Source organism: Mycothermus thermophilus (genome assembly GCF_041956435.1).
Source record: "Mycothermus thermophilus strain CBS 625.91 unplaced genomic scaffold VTJ04scaffold_7, whole genome shotgun sequence".
NCBI lineage: Eukaryota > Fungi > Ascomycota > Sordariomycetes > Sordariales > Chaetomiaceae > Mycothermus > Mycothermus thermophilus.
This window is the reverse complement of record NW_027191433.1, coordinates 758,543-773,902: the sequence shown is the minus strand read 5'-3', so window position 1 is coordinate 773,902 and position 15,360 is coordinate 758,543. Positions and strand designations below refer to the sequence as shown.

At 49.9% G+C, this 15,360-nt stretch overlaps 3 protein-coding genes across 3 annotated transcripts; 1 reads left to right on the top strand and 2 right to left on the bottom strand.

The window, feature by feature from the left end:
• Positions 1-65: 65 nt before the first annotated feature.
• Positions 66-3,042, top strand: VTJ04DRAFT_9824 (uncharacterized protein; the record flags this gene model as incomplete). The annotated part of the gene is made up of 7 exons (XM_069368413.1): positions 66-468; positions 703-819; positions 878-1,223; positions 1,284-1,563; positions 1,655-1,954; positions 2,022-2,171; positions 2,239-3,042. 7 exons carry the CDS (start codon positions 66-68, stop codon positions 3,040-3,042), a joined length of 2,400 nt encoding a protein of 799 aa, XP_069214559.1.
• Positions 3,043-3,683: 641 nt separating this feature from the next.
• VTJ04DRAFT_9823 (uncharacterized protein) lies at positions 3,684-4,521 on the bottom strand (the record flags this gene model as incomplete). Its single annotated transcript, XM_069368412.1, has 2 exons — positions 3,684-3,881; positions 3,961-4,521. 2 exons carry the CDS (start codon positions 4,519-4,521, stop codon positions 3,684-3,686), a joined length of 759 nt encoding a protein of 252 aa, XP_069214558.1.
• Positions 4,522-13,821: 9,300 nt separating this feature from the next.
• Positions 13,822-14,355, bottom strand: VTJ04DRAFT_9822 (uncharacterized protein; the record flags this gene model as incomplete). Its single annotated transcript, XM_069368411.1, has 1 exon — positions 13,822-14,355. The coding sequence occupies one exon, from the start codon at positions 14,353-14,355 to the stop codon at positions 13,822-13,824; it is 534 nt and encodes a 177-aa protein (XP_069214557.1).
• Between the last annotated feature and the right edge of the window lie 1,005 nt (positions 14,356-15,360).

Genomic DNA, 15,360 nt, shown 5'->3' with positions numbered 1-15,360 from the left:
GCGCCTTTTTTCTCTCTCGCTCGCCCCCGCCCCCACCAACTGCGTTCGTGGCCTCGGCTGCAACAATGTTGGTGACGAGCGCTCCTCACCTCCTCGTGGCGCTCTGCGCCCTTGCCGTCGCCTGGGGGGTTGTTACCGCCGTGCTCTCCTGGCTCCACATACAGCCGGTCGAGCTGGTGGAGGTCGTCGGTAACGTCCTCATCATCCTCTCCTCCCTCCTCCTCGCCCTCTCCCTCTTTCTCCGCTGGAGCCGCCCCCCTCCAGCACCACTAACCCTCGCAGCGCTCCTCGTTTTGTCCTGGGTGGTGGAGGCCACCCAGTGGGCTATTAACTGTGCTTGTGTGTTTGGCAGGTTCCTTTCGTTGTTCGGCCCTCTCTTCCGTGAGGTTGAGACCCTCGACCAGGACCCCGCCGACTCGCCGGCCGAGCTCAAGGACGAGGCGTGGAAGCACTGCCTCCTTTTCGGCAGTAAGTAGACGTCCATCTCCGTTTCATTCTTGACCTGTCATCTCCCGTCCACTTCCTGTCTCTCGAGGGCTCTCGGCATTCGTGACCACGGAAATCCATATGTCTCTGGAGAGCTGGGATGGATTTTGTCGTCTTCTCTCGCTTTCTTCAGCTCTTAATCTCTACTCTTTTGTTGCTTATATATCAAAGCCTTTTCTTTACATCCTACTCGCTAACGGATTCGCCTCTGCGCAGCCCCCGCCGCCGCCGATACCCCCGCCTCCCTCGCTGCCACCGACCCCAAGGACGACACACGCGAAGGATCAGAGTCCTTCAAGGTCGAGGCGACGCGGGTCATCTCCCTCCGTGTCGGTAAGTGTCAAAGACATTCAAATACTCAAGAACCGGGCCATTTCTGACACTGTCTCAGCGCGAAAGAACCGGAACCCGGAGTCCCAGGTCTTCTGGGTGGACATGGTTGCGAAGGCACGGGCCAAGAGCCAGCAGGCTCCGAATCCGACCCGGGTGCCTCGCCTTAGGTCCGCGCGGGTCGTGAGCCTCCCTCAACGTGGGATCATTCCCACGCGGTCGGCTCGCCCCCATGTGGGCCTCCATGGTCCATACGTCCTGGGGCCCCCTCTCCCATCCGTCTTCGTCCCGCCGCCCCTCTTCCCCCGGCCCCCGGCTGCTCCGGCTCCGCTTCCCGAGCGCGGCCCCAAGGTCATGCCTGGACCTGCTCAAGTGTTCCCGGTCCCAGCTCCCGCGCCGGCCCTTGAGTTAGTCCCTTCGGCCCAGCACCTGGTCGATCTTCCGGTGGCCTAGAAACCCATCGTTAGAAATACCGTGGTGCCGGATGCTCCAGGCATGGCGGAGGAGGGGGAAATGATCCCCATGGTGACGGGCGCCGAACCGGTACAGCCTGTCGATTCTGACGCGATGGACGTCGACATGCCTGACGTGGACTTCATGGACGTTGATTCTGTCGACGTTGCCGACATGATGGACATCGATGGCATGGAGGATGCGTTCATCGGGTCCAACGTCATGGCCAACGCCGGTGAGGACGCCATGGAAGTGGACTATCAACCGGAGCCAATGGACATCGACGACGAAGCGGTAAGTGTCACTTTCCTTTGCGTTCCTTCGCCTTTCCTCCTTTTTATTGTTTGCCTGTATCTGCGGCGTACGTGACTGATCAATAATCCAGCACCCCGAGCCGCTCCTCTCCGTGGGCTCCCAAATCTCGGCGCTTCCGGTCTTCGCTCCCATCCCCGCCGTGTCAAACACTTTCGACAACACGGCCATGGAGATCGACGACGACGACGACATTCCTCGGTTCCCTTTCCTCGCGGGCCCCCAGCCTACCGGCGCGTTCCAGACGCCCGCTTTCCCTGCGCCCACTTTCGGTCAAGCTCCCGCGTTTGCCACTCCCGGCAACGTGCCCGAGAAGGTCCCCGCGCAGCCCGCGGCTCCAGTCCACATTCCGTCGGCGCCCGTCACCGTGGTCGTAAGTTTTACCCTTTGCCAAGTTCTCACTTCATCATGTGCTGACCTCCACGCTTTTTTTTATTCAGTTCCCGTCGCAACCTCCGGTTCCCCCCGCCCCTCCTGCACCCACCTTCGGCTCTACCCCCGTGTTCGCCGCTGCCGACAACACGCCCAAGAAGGTCGCTCCGGAGGTCAAGGTCCCCGTTCGCAAGAAGGCAACACCTCTTAACCTCGTCGTAAGTGGCGCCCTTGGTCATATGGGGTTTGTCGTCGTCCTTCTCATACTGACATGTTCCCCAACAGATGACGCAGGCCCCGGCGCAGGGCCCCAACACCTCCGCTCCCCCGGCTGCTCAAGTTCAAGCTCTGACACCGGCACCGTTCACTTTTGGCCTCGCGGCCCAGGCATCGACACCTTCGACGAGTTTCGCTCCCGCGGTTCCGGTCGCCTCCAGCTTCGACTTCAGTGTCCCCAGCATCAACTTCAGCGCCGCTCCCAGCAACCACAGCAATCCACCCGATCGCTCGGCAAAGAGACGCACCGGGAACAAGCGGACGCAGATCCCGGCTGCTGCTGCGGCTCCGGTCAAGGCTCCAGCTCTCGCGACGCCTGCTCCCACCATCCCCGCCGTCCCCGTCATCGCCCCAGTTCCAGTCGCCAGCAGCTCGACGACAAGTGCTCCCCCGCCCGCCAACGACACCAACGGGAAGGGCAAGGCCTCCACGACTGCCGCCGAGGCCAAGCCTATCGTCGGTGAATTCATAGCGATGGATGATGACGATTTCAGACGCATTGCCAAGGACTGGATGACATCTTGCCGCGAGTTCATGAGCAGCGACCCTCTCTTCGACTCACTCCATCCTGACTGGCCTGCTAAGTGGTGGAAGACAGCGGACCACTTGCTCGTCCAAGAAATCAGGAGCTCGCTGGGAGAGGACTATATTATCACTGGGGAGGAGATTGTGGACATAACAAAGAAGGTTTTCCCACTTTCTCTGTTTGAACGTGGAGGACCTGGCAGGGATGGCAGGATTGCGGTACTGAGGCATCTCCGGGAATTGGCTGCGGAGGATGGTATTGATTTGGAGGGCATCGAGGAAGCATGATGTGGCGGTTGTGTCTTTCTTCCTTTTTTTGTGTGTGTGGGTTTGTTCTGCATGTTGTTTGTTTCGTTTTCTGTCTTCTGATTTTCATTTCTGTACAAAGTTTCTTTTCCCGAGGGTTGTCGAGCTCGCGGGGGTTGGTGGGCGGGTTCTTTTTTTTTTTTTTTTTCTACTTGTATTTAGTTTCCCGTGGGTCGCGAGATCGCGGGGGTGGTGGGTGGGCCATTTTGTATTTAGCTCTAGATAGTATCCCGTGGATCGGGGGTGGCGGGCAAGATTTTCTTTATTCTCATTCTTCCCTTCCTGTATGAGATTCCCCATGTGGTGGTGGTGAGGTTGCGATGGCAGCGATGGTGGAGGGGGCAATGTGTTGAGTGTTGACCCTGATATGGTGACTGGAACCACAACCCATCTTCCCCTTCGACAGCCGGTCAATCATCCTCCCAATATAAGATATTTATCTCTATGTCAACCAGCCCGGCTGTTTGCGAGCTCAGTAGCCCGTGGCATACAGACCTCAGTCTTCGAGCAGTCTCCTGCAAGCATCATGGCAACAGAGACTTGTGAATGTGGCAAAAGTGGAATTGCCAACATCAACAAGAGAACCAACCAACTTGGCAGACCGCGTGCAGAGAGATCCCCCATCATGGTTCGATGTCAAGCTCCTGGTAGTATCTATATATGCCGTTGGAATACGGTTGACGTCGAGAGCTTGCCAGATAGGCCTTGATCCTGGGCCGCTCGCTGACTACTCGGTGCAGAGAAAACACTCTGGTATGTCTTCCCTCTATCTCCAACTTTCCCATGGCTTTGGGGAACATGAACTTGAGTCCATCGACGCACTGACACGAGCCAACGTTCGTCAGAAAAACACCACGTCAATGGGTCCGTAGGGTTACGGGGATGCAATATTTGACTCACCTGGAACAGAACCAGATCAGCATATGTGAGCCGGTCACCATACAACCAGTGGCCTCCATTGCTGGCCTCAGACTGGAGCACACGTTCGAAGTATGTCATGAACTTGGGAAGTCTGTTCGTGACATAATCCTTGGACCGTCTCCGGCTCTCTGTCTTCTGTTCTTCGTAAAAGAGCCCAGTGGCTATCGGATGGTGGCAGTCATGCGGTTCATTGCACATTCCGTCCAGGGCTGTCAGCACCAGGCCATTGATCCGATATGTTGCGTTGGGATCCTCGGCAGCATCAGGTACCAGGCCAAGGAGAGGTCCTAGATACTGGAGGATATTTGACGTCTGACTTAACACCACGTCTCCGTGTCTCAAAATCGGTGGTGCAAGCGGTGGTGGGTTGACGTTGTCCTTGACTTTCCCGTGGACAAAGGCGAGCACTTCGTCCATGCCGCTCTTCTCAAATACTGTATCTGTGTACTTAGCCCCCGCCTCCTCCAGGGCAAGGCGGATGAATTCGCCACGTCCGGGGAAGCCCGGCCAGTAAACTAGATGATAGGGTTTATCTTCCATTGTTGAGACTGTGGCACAACGCTCTATCGAGTGACATGAGTGTTTGACGGAATAATTAGTTGCAGGAAATGGAGCCCGTGCGTTTGTTTGACATGGGTGGACGAATGCTAAGGAACGGCCAAAATGCGGAGCAATCGATGACGTCAGGAGAACAAGCTGCCTGGAATGAGAGATGCGGGTACATAGATAATAGAAAATACTCTCTCATTTGCCAGTGTCTCATTCGAAGATCCGCCTCGACCCCCCCTGGTAGGATACACTTGGGCATTTAATTAAATAAGAGAAGAGACCAGCCTTGGTTATCCATTACATAGTAGTTGTCAAGCGCCTGGGTTGCCGCACATCCACGTCCATGCTGCGAATGGTGGTGTCCAAGAGACTGACGTCAAGATGGATGTGGATGGGCATTTGATGCACCATACACAACAGAGACCACATCTGTACCGCACCTGCTCTATTTCTCCTGGTACTCGTGAAACCTCGACTGGATTTTTTTTTCGGCTCAGTTCAGGGAGGCACAGGAGTAGGTCAGGTTGCCGGCGCTTGCTAACCAAACGGCGTCATAAGGTGAGTCAATCCATAGTCACCACGGACTTTGTACACGACCGCTCATTCCAGTTTCTCGTGCATATACAAATGAAATGATTGATATTTACCCATATGTTCTGCTATCATGGGCTCCTGAGGACTGATGGCATGAGAGCCATGGTTTACATATAAAATAATACAGTTTTCAGATAATCCAGCCAAATAATTGGATACTAACATGGTAGATTTCTCATAGCATACACGCAAGAGTGTTTCCACCTCACCGACTGCCTCAAATTAGTAAGAAAGGAGAGGCAGATGCTTTCATAGGTATACCCACCTCGATTTCAAGTAGCTATCATCCCCTAGGAGATGGTTATATCCCAAGGAAAGAAGGTAAGGAGAAGGGTGAAGTGGTTGAACGATTTAATTGATTAAGTGATCCAGGACGTCAGGAGATGACTATGCCCCACTGTGAAGAAGGCATACAGAACGGTAAGGTAGTTGAATTGATTGAATAGTACAGGGAGATAGCGCCCAGAGTTGATTCTCCTCTTTGACTCAAGAATTAGCACTTGAAGAAGTCTTCTTACTTGAACTCCTCTTATACAGCCCCCTAAATACTATAGAACCCTTTATTAAAGTTATTCTTCCTTTGGTTTAAAGTTTTCTTCCTGCTTTCGTTTCGTTTACCTATTTTCCTTCTAATTTTATTTCTCCTACTCCGCCATACCCTTAGTCAGGGCTCGTCGGTCCTTCTTCGGCTAGTATAGGAAAACTGTGCCCGTAGGCCGGGTGAAAAACCTGTAACCCTCCTTTAGAACTATAGATATAGGAATCCAAAAAGCTACAAAAGAAAAGGAAAAGAGTGGCTAGGCCAGTGCCGGCCTGGGGGCCCTCTATAGCCCCCTGGCCAGTGCTAGCCCGGATCCTCCCCTAAGCCTAGGTCTAGCCTTACAGCTAGCCTATACTCTGGGAGCCTCCCCGACTGTAGAAGCTAGTTCACCACCCCCTTTACAAGCCTCTGGGCTCTGGCGCCCCTGCCACGCAGAACGTAGTAGAGGTCCAGGCGGGTCCGAATCGCCCGAGGGTCCCAGGGTCTAGGCCTTCTTGTCAGAGTTAAGGGTAGTAAGGCCAGAGTAAGGAAGATCAGGAGGATAGCTACACCGCTACGGTAGGTACGATAGGTAGGGGTCCGGTAGTAGAGTGTATTGAACGCTGCCTCTATCCCTAGGTAAGGCCTGACCTTCCCCTCTTTATCCTCCCTCCTCCCCTTCCTTTCCGGAGGGGAGAGGCAGGGCGGCGGTCGGTCGCATAAGCCTCTCTTGCGATCGGGTACCGGGCTGTATAAGCCCCTCTCGCAATCGGGTACAGGGCCGCATAAGATATACACGCAATTAGGACAGCTGTCAGGCCTCGACGGCCTTCCGGGTCTGCCTCAGCCTCAGCGTGTGGCTGGAGCGCCGTCAGCACCGCCACAGCGCCCCGGCCACAAACAGCCACGGCCCGATGGCCTGCAGTAGCCCTGTGGCTGTCCCGATCGCGCGCATATTTTACGCGGCCCTGTACCCGATCGCGAGGGGGGCTTATACAGCCCGGTGCCCGATCGCGAGAGAGGCTTGCGCGACCGACCGCCGCCCTGCCTCTCCCCTCCGGAAGGGAAGGGGAGGAGGGAGGATAAAGAGGGGAAGGTCAGGCCTTACCTAGGGATAGAGGCAGCGTTCAATACACTCTACTACCGGACCCCTACCTATCGTACCTACCGTAGCAGCGTAGCCATCCTCCTGATCTTCCTCACTCTGGCCTTACTACCCCTGACCGTGACAACAGCTGCAGGGCTACTGCAGGCTATCGGGCCGTAGCTATTTTAGCCGAGGCGCTATAGCGGTGCTAACAGCGCTCTAGCTATATACTAAGGCTAAGGTAGACCCGGAAGGCTGTCGGGACCTAATATTATCCCCCCCCTTCTAGGTTCCTGTCCCTAGGAACCCGGCGTAGGGCGCTGTAAAAGATAAGAGGTCGAGGAGTCGGACAGGTTAAGCGAGGTAAGGAAGAATTTTCCCTAAGGGCTTTAGTATACTTTGGAGCAACTTATGTCTAGAAGGGGGATTATTAGAGCCTTGGATCTCGGGTACTAGGCGCTCGAGGTTAGGAGTTGTAGAGATACCGGACTAGATTATAGGTTATTATTTTCGCTACCCGTAGGCCCCTACGCCTTTCCTACCGAGGCGACTCTTTTTACCCTAACTGCCTTCTACTGTTTTTACCGGCCTATTTGTATTTTCTACCCTCCCTGCTCCATTCCCGATTCGGATATCCTAATACACAGACTAGGTAGTTTAAGTATTAAAGTAGTCTATACGTCTAAAAATTGTAGGTATAAATTAGCCGCCGATTTCGGAATTCCTCCCTCTCTTCTTCCTTTTTTTCTCTACCTTTAACCCGCGTAGGTAAGTTCCAAGACCGGCGCGCCCTTAGCGCATAATCCTTATAACTTGCCTTTCCTATCTGTTTCTTCTACCCCTAACCCCCTATTCCTACTTTGCTTATACCTTACTACTAACCTTCCTAGTTCTGTCCCTAATATAATAGTAACCAAGGAACCTGCTATTAATTCCCCTAAGGGCTTTAAAGGTAGCCCTATTAAGCCTACTAAGGGTACTATTCCTACTATAAGTACAATATATACCTAACTGTTATAACCGTTGTACTAACCGGTTACTATAGTAAGTTAAAGAGGATAACTCTAGAGATACTATTATTATAACCCCTACTAAGTTTACTCCTATTAAAGTTACCGCCGGCTTTAAGGACCTTAAATCAGTAAGTATACTCCTATTTATATAAGTATAGTGCGGGCGTTAACTTTATAGTAGGATGTTGAGAAGATCGTAGGCAAGTTTAGCAAAGTTAAGAAACTTCTGGGTTTAGATAGGGATTGTTTTATCCTATATAGTTGCTATCGACTATAGTTCCTAACGAAGGGCGATTAGAAGGGTGTTTGTTATAATTCTATGATATATAAGTTTTCTGTACGCTTTATATACTACTTATATACTACTTTTGCTAACTTTCTTTATAGCTTTAAATATAGCTTGCCGCTACTTAAATTATATTAAAATTGTCCCTACTAGCCTATAGATTACCGTTCCTTTTAAAAGTACTATCCTTAGCATTTGTATGTATATTATATATATTACTAATTTACTCTATAGTTCTCTCCTACTATACTTCTATTTGTTAAACAGGTTATTTTACCTACTTATTACTACTACTAGTATACTACTTACGATAATTCTGTATCTTTGCTCGAGGATTGGGAAAATATAATTTCTAACCTAGGCGCTACGAGAGGCCTAGGAGGAGCGGTGGAAACAAAGGATTCAGGCACAGGGCAGGCGGCCTGGGAGGCCGGCCGACTGGGACCCCCCCGATTTCCTATTCACTGACAGGGCCCTGGCTCGCCACCAGGGCCTAACCAAGGCTCAAAGCTCCCTACTCACCCAGGCAAGGGCAGGGGTAGTAGGCCTTAGGGGCTTCCTTTTCAGGGCTAAAGCCCCGGGGGTCAACACCCCCCACTGCGCCTGTGGGCAGGGCGAGGAAACCGTGGAGCACTTGGTGGTTTGGTGCCAGTACCCCCCAAGGCCTAGACCCTGGGACCCTCGGGCGATTCGGACCCGCCTGGACCTCTACTACGTTCTGCGTGGCAGGGGCGCCAGAGCCCAGAGGCTCGCAAAGGGGGTGGTGAACTGGCTTCTACAGTCGGGGAGGCTCCCAGAGTATAGGCTAGCCGTGAGGCTAGACCTAGGCTTAGGGGAGGATCCGGGCTAGAACTGACCAGGGGGCCACAGAGGGCCCCCAGGCCAGCACTGGCCTAGCCACTCTTTCCTTTTCTTTTGTAGCTTTTTGGATTCCTATATCTGTGGTTCTAAAGGAGGGTTACAGGTTTTTCACCCGGCCTACGAGCACGGTTTTCCTATACTAGCCGAAGAAGGACCGACGAGCCCTGACCAAGGGCATGGAGGAGTAGGAGAAATAAATAAATATATAAAGTGCGGCTATATTATGACTGTTATACCTAAGTAGGGTTTTAAAACCCTATTGAAGAAGGTTAAAGTAAAGAAGGAGTAAACGGCGAAAAAGCTGTAGTAGCGGTTAGGAAGGGTAGGAGGGTATTTATATATCTTGTATAATACGTATGTACTACTTAGGAGAATTAAACGATTTTATTACTACTTTGGGGGTAGGTTACTAGGGTTAAGTTGTTTAGGTAGTCTTTACTAAATTTAGGGCCCTGCCTTTAATTCTCCTGCCTCTTTTGTTCCCTATAAATATGTACCTAGCATATAAGGTAAGCTTGCCTAAGCTACGCTTCGTAGCCTTAGAGGAGTAGCCTATTTTAACGGTATTTTTGTAGTTCTTAAAAGTTATATTCCTTGTTAAATCCTTCCTACTTAATAAGGTACTAGCAGTTGTTAGAAGGTCTATAGTAGTTAAGAATAGCTTCGATATTCTAGTACTACTTTTCGGGCTTGATTTTATCTTACTTATGGTATATATACGCATTATTCTTACTACCTTAGTAAAGCTTAAGAAGGGAAATATAGAATACGTTATAAATATGCTACTGGCTAGGGAGATCTAGGCAGTAGGCTAGTCTTCCTATACGTTTACGGATTTTGAAGGGGCCTATAAACTTATCTAATAGCTTCCGGCTAAGGCGCTTCTAGTATAGGTTCTTCGTTAACAGCTATACCTACGCCTATTCCGCGAATTCTGTAGGCATTTGCTTCTTATTATACCAGTGTATATACTATATGTTAGCCTTCTCGAGCATCGTGCGCACCTTGCGCCTAAGCCTTAGCAGGTTTGCAATCCTTTCTTCTGCGGACTTTAAGGGGTTATTAATTAAATTGGTTAGGGGATCCTAAAGTTACAGAGGGTAAAAGCTGTACAATAGGTAGGCCGGTGACTAGCAGGTAGCTGAGTAAAGAGCAGTATTATATATATACTCTGCAAACTATATTTATATAGCCCAGTCCGTCTAGTTATACGTATAATAGGCGTGTAAGTACTACTCTATAATCTAGTTAATCCGCTTAGTCTAGTTATCCGTTTACAGGTAATACGCAGTACTTATACGCGGCTTTATACCCAGGAGTTTCTACTAGGTTTAAGTAAAGGCGCTATTAAACCGGGGATTGTAATCGAAGATAATAAGAAGGGGCTAACTGACGGGGCGGAAAATTTAATTGAAAAAGAGTTCCGTAAGTGTAGTGCCTGTAAGGTGTTTAGTTATCGGGATAAAAAGGGTGTACTTAAAGAACTTATGTACTACTACTAGGATAGTATTATACACTTTCCCCGTATAGGGATTAACCGTTTCCAGCAGGTCTATAATAAAGTTAACCGAAATTACTTTGAAGGGTTCCCTAAGAATTTCGATAGGGTTAAGTAGGCTATATATATAGTAGTAGCGTAGTTTAAACTGCGTATAAACGTTAACACTCGTATACCTAACGCTCTACATTGCCCTTCAACCCGGGCTAAAACTAATAGAGGTTAATCCGCCGGTATATAGTATCTATACTGTAGTAGCCTGCTGCAGGTACAGAGTAGTAGGCCTTAAAAACTACCCTGTATACAGCAGTAGGTATGTAAACCTACTTTCAGTATCTAAGGAAACCATCCCCGCGTCTCTATCACGGGCGGCGGGTAGCCCGTATATTTCGTACAAGCTAAGGATTGTTAGAAGTAGCCCTCCGGACTACCTCTATTAGATCACTCAGGGGGGGAGCGTTGCTTGACCCGCCCTCTTATTCCTAAATAGAAGCGTTGATTATACCGCTTTTGCTAACTGTATTAGCTTTCTTAGAACCGGCCGGGCTTCTTTTTCTCCTACCCCTTACTCTAATTAACGGCTGTAAATAGGTTACGCTAATTAAACGCTTCCTACTCGGGCGGGGGATTATTGGGCTAACTATAGTAGAACCCTTCCTCCTCCTAGGAAGGGCATTCGGTTGCCTAGCGCATCTACTGCGTTACCGAGTTTCTTTAAAACAACTATACTCCTCGTTTAGGCAGCGGATCGCTGTCCTATAGTTAACTTTAAGGTTCTTTATTGTTACTGTAAACTCGGTAAGATCTTAATTGCCCTAGAGCTGTAGCGGGGGCCCTAGAGCCTAGGCAGAGGTAGCTACAGCTCCTTTAACCGGGCCTGTTAGCGCTATAAAATATTCCTGCAATAGTGTAAGCAGTGAATTTTCTCCGTTTTCGGGGTATGTACTATTATTATAGTTGGGTCTACGTAATAAGCTGTTAGTAGGGTTCTATAAGCTAGGTCGGTATTTAATAATAAAGTCGAACGCAGCAAGTTCATTGCTCTAGTGTAACTAGTGTATGTAGGCCGAAGGTTTCTTCGTCTATAGGGCTTTAAGGTTAAAATAGTCGGTAAGGACTATTACAGTATACTACGAGTATAGTAAGTAGTAGCACTATACGTAAAAAGCGTTAACTATAATAAGAAGTTCTCCTTCCCTAGTACTATATCTCTTCTTTTTAGGAGTAAATTTATAGGATTGAAATGTAATGGGGTACTAGTGCCCATTGCGTAACTATCTTAAGACTGCCCTGTATGTAAATTAGGAGGTGTTGGTTTCTATATGGATAGGTAAGGAGGGGTCGAAGTACTAAAGGATTAGGGCTTCCTAGAAGCATTGTATAAGCTTGTAAAATGTATTGTACGCAATGGGCAGTAGGCTAAGGGGGCCTTTAGCGTTACCCTAGGTTAAGTTGGTAAAGGGGACTGTAATAGTAGTGTAGTTATGGATAAATCAGTAGTAGAAACCTACACAACCGAGGAATATTTGAATATCATAGATACTACGTAGGAGCGGCTACTATATAATAGCCTCGATGCACTCGGGCTTTATAGAAATGCCCTCCGGCGAGACGATAAACCCTATGAATAATACTTTTATAATCTAGAACTTGTACTTCTTAGGGCTTGCGAATAGTTTAAACTTTTGGAGGCATTTAAGAACTACGCGAATGTTATACTTATATTATACCTCGTTGTTGCTAAAGATCAGGATATTGTCTAGGTAGACGATAACATATATATCCACCAGGCTAGTTAGGGCAGTATTAATACAGGTCTGGAAAGTTACAGGGGCATTAACCAGTCCTATAGGTATAACACGAAACTTAAAATAGCCGTAATAAGTGCGAAAAGCAATCTTCTACTTATCTCCTATACAAATCCTAATCCTATAATACGCATCCTTAAGGCCTATCTTCGTATAGATTTTAGCCCGGGATAGTTGGTCGAGGATCTTACCTATTAGGGGTAGCAGCGTATGGTTCTTACGCGTAATAAGGTTAAGCGTACGGTAGTCGACTACCATACGCAGCTCCCCTCCCTTCTTTAGTATAAATAGGATAGGGGTGCCGGCAGGGCTCGAGGAGGGTTAGATCTATCCGCGCTTAAGGGCTTTATCTACCTACCGGTAAAGCTTATCCAACTTAGTCTAACCTAACAGGTAAATAGGGGACCATAGGATACTTACGCCCTCCTAAAGGTTAATATAATACTCGAGGCTTGTATAGGGCGGGAGTAGTTACTATACGCTATTTGCAAAGATATCGTAGTAACTAATGTACTAAGGTAGTAGAATAAGATCGATAATCTTATAATCGTCGGGTTTATTAGGACTGGCTGGGTAGTTAAGGTCGTTAGGGGAGTTTGAATTGTAAAAGCAATTAGGGAACCCTCCGAAGACTATAACTATATGGAAAAGGTCTTAGAAAGGCTTAGGCTCTACAGCTAAGCTGTAGTAGTGCGCCTAGGGCGGGTAGTAGAAGTTTTTAACGAAGAAATTGAACTAAGGCTCGGCTAGCTTATACCAGGGGAGGCCGAAAATAACGGTATAGGGCTTAATATCCGCAACTACAAAGCGCAGGAGTAATGTATACGCGTTGCTAAAGGCGTCGAAAATATAGTAGGACGTAGTAAGCGCGCTATACGTTTGGACGGGGTCTCCTCCGATAGAATTTATACTAGGGTAGGGCTTAAAGTAGGTTATATTTATTTATTTCTCCTACTCCGCCATGCCCTTGGTCAGGGCTCGTCGGTCCTTCTTCGGCTAGTATACAGGAAAACCGTGCTCGTAGGCCGGGTGAAAAACCTGTAACTCTCCTTTAGAACCACAGATATAGGAATCCAAAAAGCTACAAATGAAAAGGAAAAGAGTGGCTAGGCCAGTGCCGGCCTGGGGGCCCTCAGTGGCCCCCTGGCCAGTGCTAGCCCGGATCCTCCCCTAAGCCTAGGTCCGGCCTTACGGCTAGCCTATACTCTGGGAGCCTCCCCGACTGTAGAAGCCAGTTCACCACCCCCTTTGCAAGCCTCTGGGCTCTGGCGCCCCTGCCACGCAGAACGTAGTAGAGGTCCAGGCGGGTCCGAATCGCCCGAGGGTCCCAGGGTCTAGGCCTTGGGGGGTACTGGCACCAAACCACCAAGTGCTCCACGGTTTCCTCGCCCTGCCCACAGGCGCAGTGGGGGGTGTTGACCCCCGGGGCTTTAGCCCTGAAAAGGAAGCCCCTAAGGCCTACTACCCCTGCCCTTGCCTGGGTGAGTAGGGAGCTTTGAGCCTTGGTTAGGCCCTGGTGGCGAGCCAGGGCCCTGTCAGTGAATAGGAAATCGGGGGGGTCCCAGTCGGCCGGCCTCCCAGGCCGCCTGCCCTGTGCCTGAATCCTTTGTTTCCACCGCTCCTCCTAGGCCTCTCGTAGCGCCTCCTCCGTCGGCCTGCCCCTAGTCCATCGGGCCACCTCCAGAGCCCTTTTCTCGACCTCCGTAGGCTCCTGTGGTCCCTGGGCCCTTTGGGCGCCCCTCCTACCTCTGGGCTTCCTGAACCTCCTGTAGAGCCTATCACAGGCGTTGGCTATGATCTCTGCAGGCTTCTTGCCCCCTGGTAGGTCTGGCTGTTGGATTCGCTTCTCGAAGTCCGCAAGTCGCTTGTTGAGGTAGAGGTCTAAGGGGGGGACCCAGGCCTCGGTTTCTAAGGTGTAGGTGGGTATAGCCCTATAGGCCCCTGTAACCACGCGCAGATTGCGGTTTTGGGCTCTGCTTAGGCTCTGGGAGATGCCCTGTGGCCTGCCTCCTGGGGGAGTAGGTGTGTGGAAGCTTGAGGCGCCGTAGGCGATGGCACTCCGTATGCACTTGGTATACACCTCCCGGGCCCGGATTAGGCCCGGACCCCAGGTCTTCGCTGCAATCCTGGTTAGGGCAAATTCTTGGGTTTTTGGCATCCTTTCTATAGCCTGCTTATAGGCTGCCTAGGAGAGCCTCCAGTCTAGCCAGACTCCTAGGAATCTAGCTGACTGAGTGGGCTGTATAGGGCTGACTCCATCGCCCTGGGGGCGGGCGAGGTTGACCGGTGTCGTCCACTGTTTTCGGCCCCTGTTGAAGTGGATCAGCTTAAGATATTTTATATATTAAGCGGCTACTAGTTAATTATTTTCCTTATAAATACTAAGAGAGTAGTCAAAGTTGAAATAGCTAAAAGGGGAGCTAAAATAATAAAAGCTAAATATAATATAGTTAATGAGTAGATAGGAAACTATGTATATAAGTCTCTTAAACTCGCTGTTATGCTAATACTATGACCCACGGGTTCTTAGCCCAGACTGGGAGTTCGCCCACCCCATATGACCAGGTTATGTCGTCAACACTGTTTCTTCTTTTACAAGCCACCTCCTGAACAACAAGCTGTACATCAACAACCACTTTTTTTACTAAGACGACGCATTTCCAGGTATGTCTTTCGATCTTCTTCGTGCTCCTCAAGGTCCTTAAGATGACTGACGATAAAGAAGAGAAAGAACGCCGTATATAGCTTGCATTGCAAGCCCGTTTCAAAGATCTATCAATCTTAATCCATCAACTCGCCTACAAATTCAACATCCCGCGTTCAAAACTCCGCGGTCGACTTAAGGGTAGAAAGCCACCGAAAATGGCCCATTCCTACGAACAACGCCTCTCTCCTGCCGAAGAAGACTCTATTGCGAAGGCCTGTTACTAGGTTAATGCCTGGGGATGGCCGATGATAATTAAGGTTATTCGCAGGCTCGCTACCCAGTTGTTGATTAAGAAGAAAGACCTGAAGCCTCTCGGCTAAAACTGGTACCTCGGTTTTCTCTCCCGCCACCCCGACTTACAGTGCTAACGAGCTTACGCGATGGATTAAAACCGGAAGGATGCCCTCGACTACGCTACTACGAAAGTATGGTTCGAGTTATTCCAGACTACCCGAC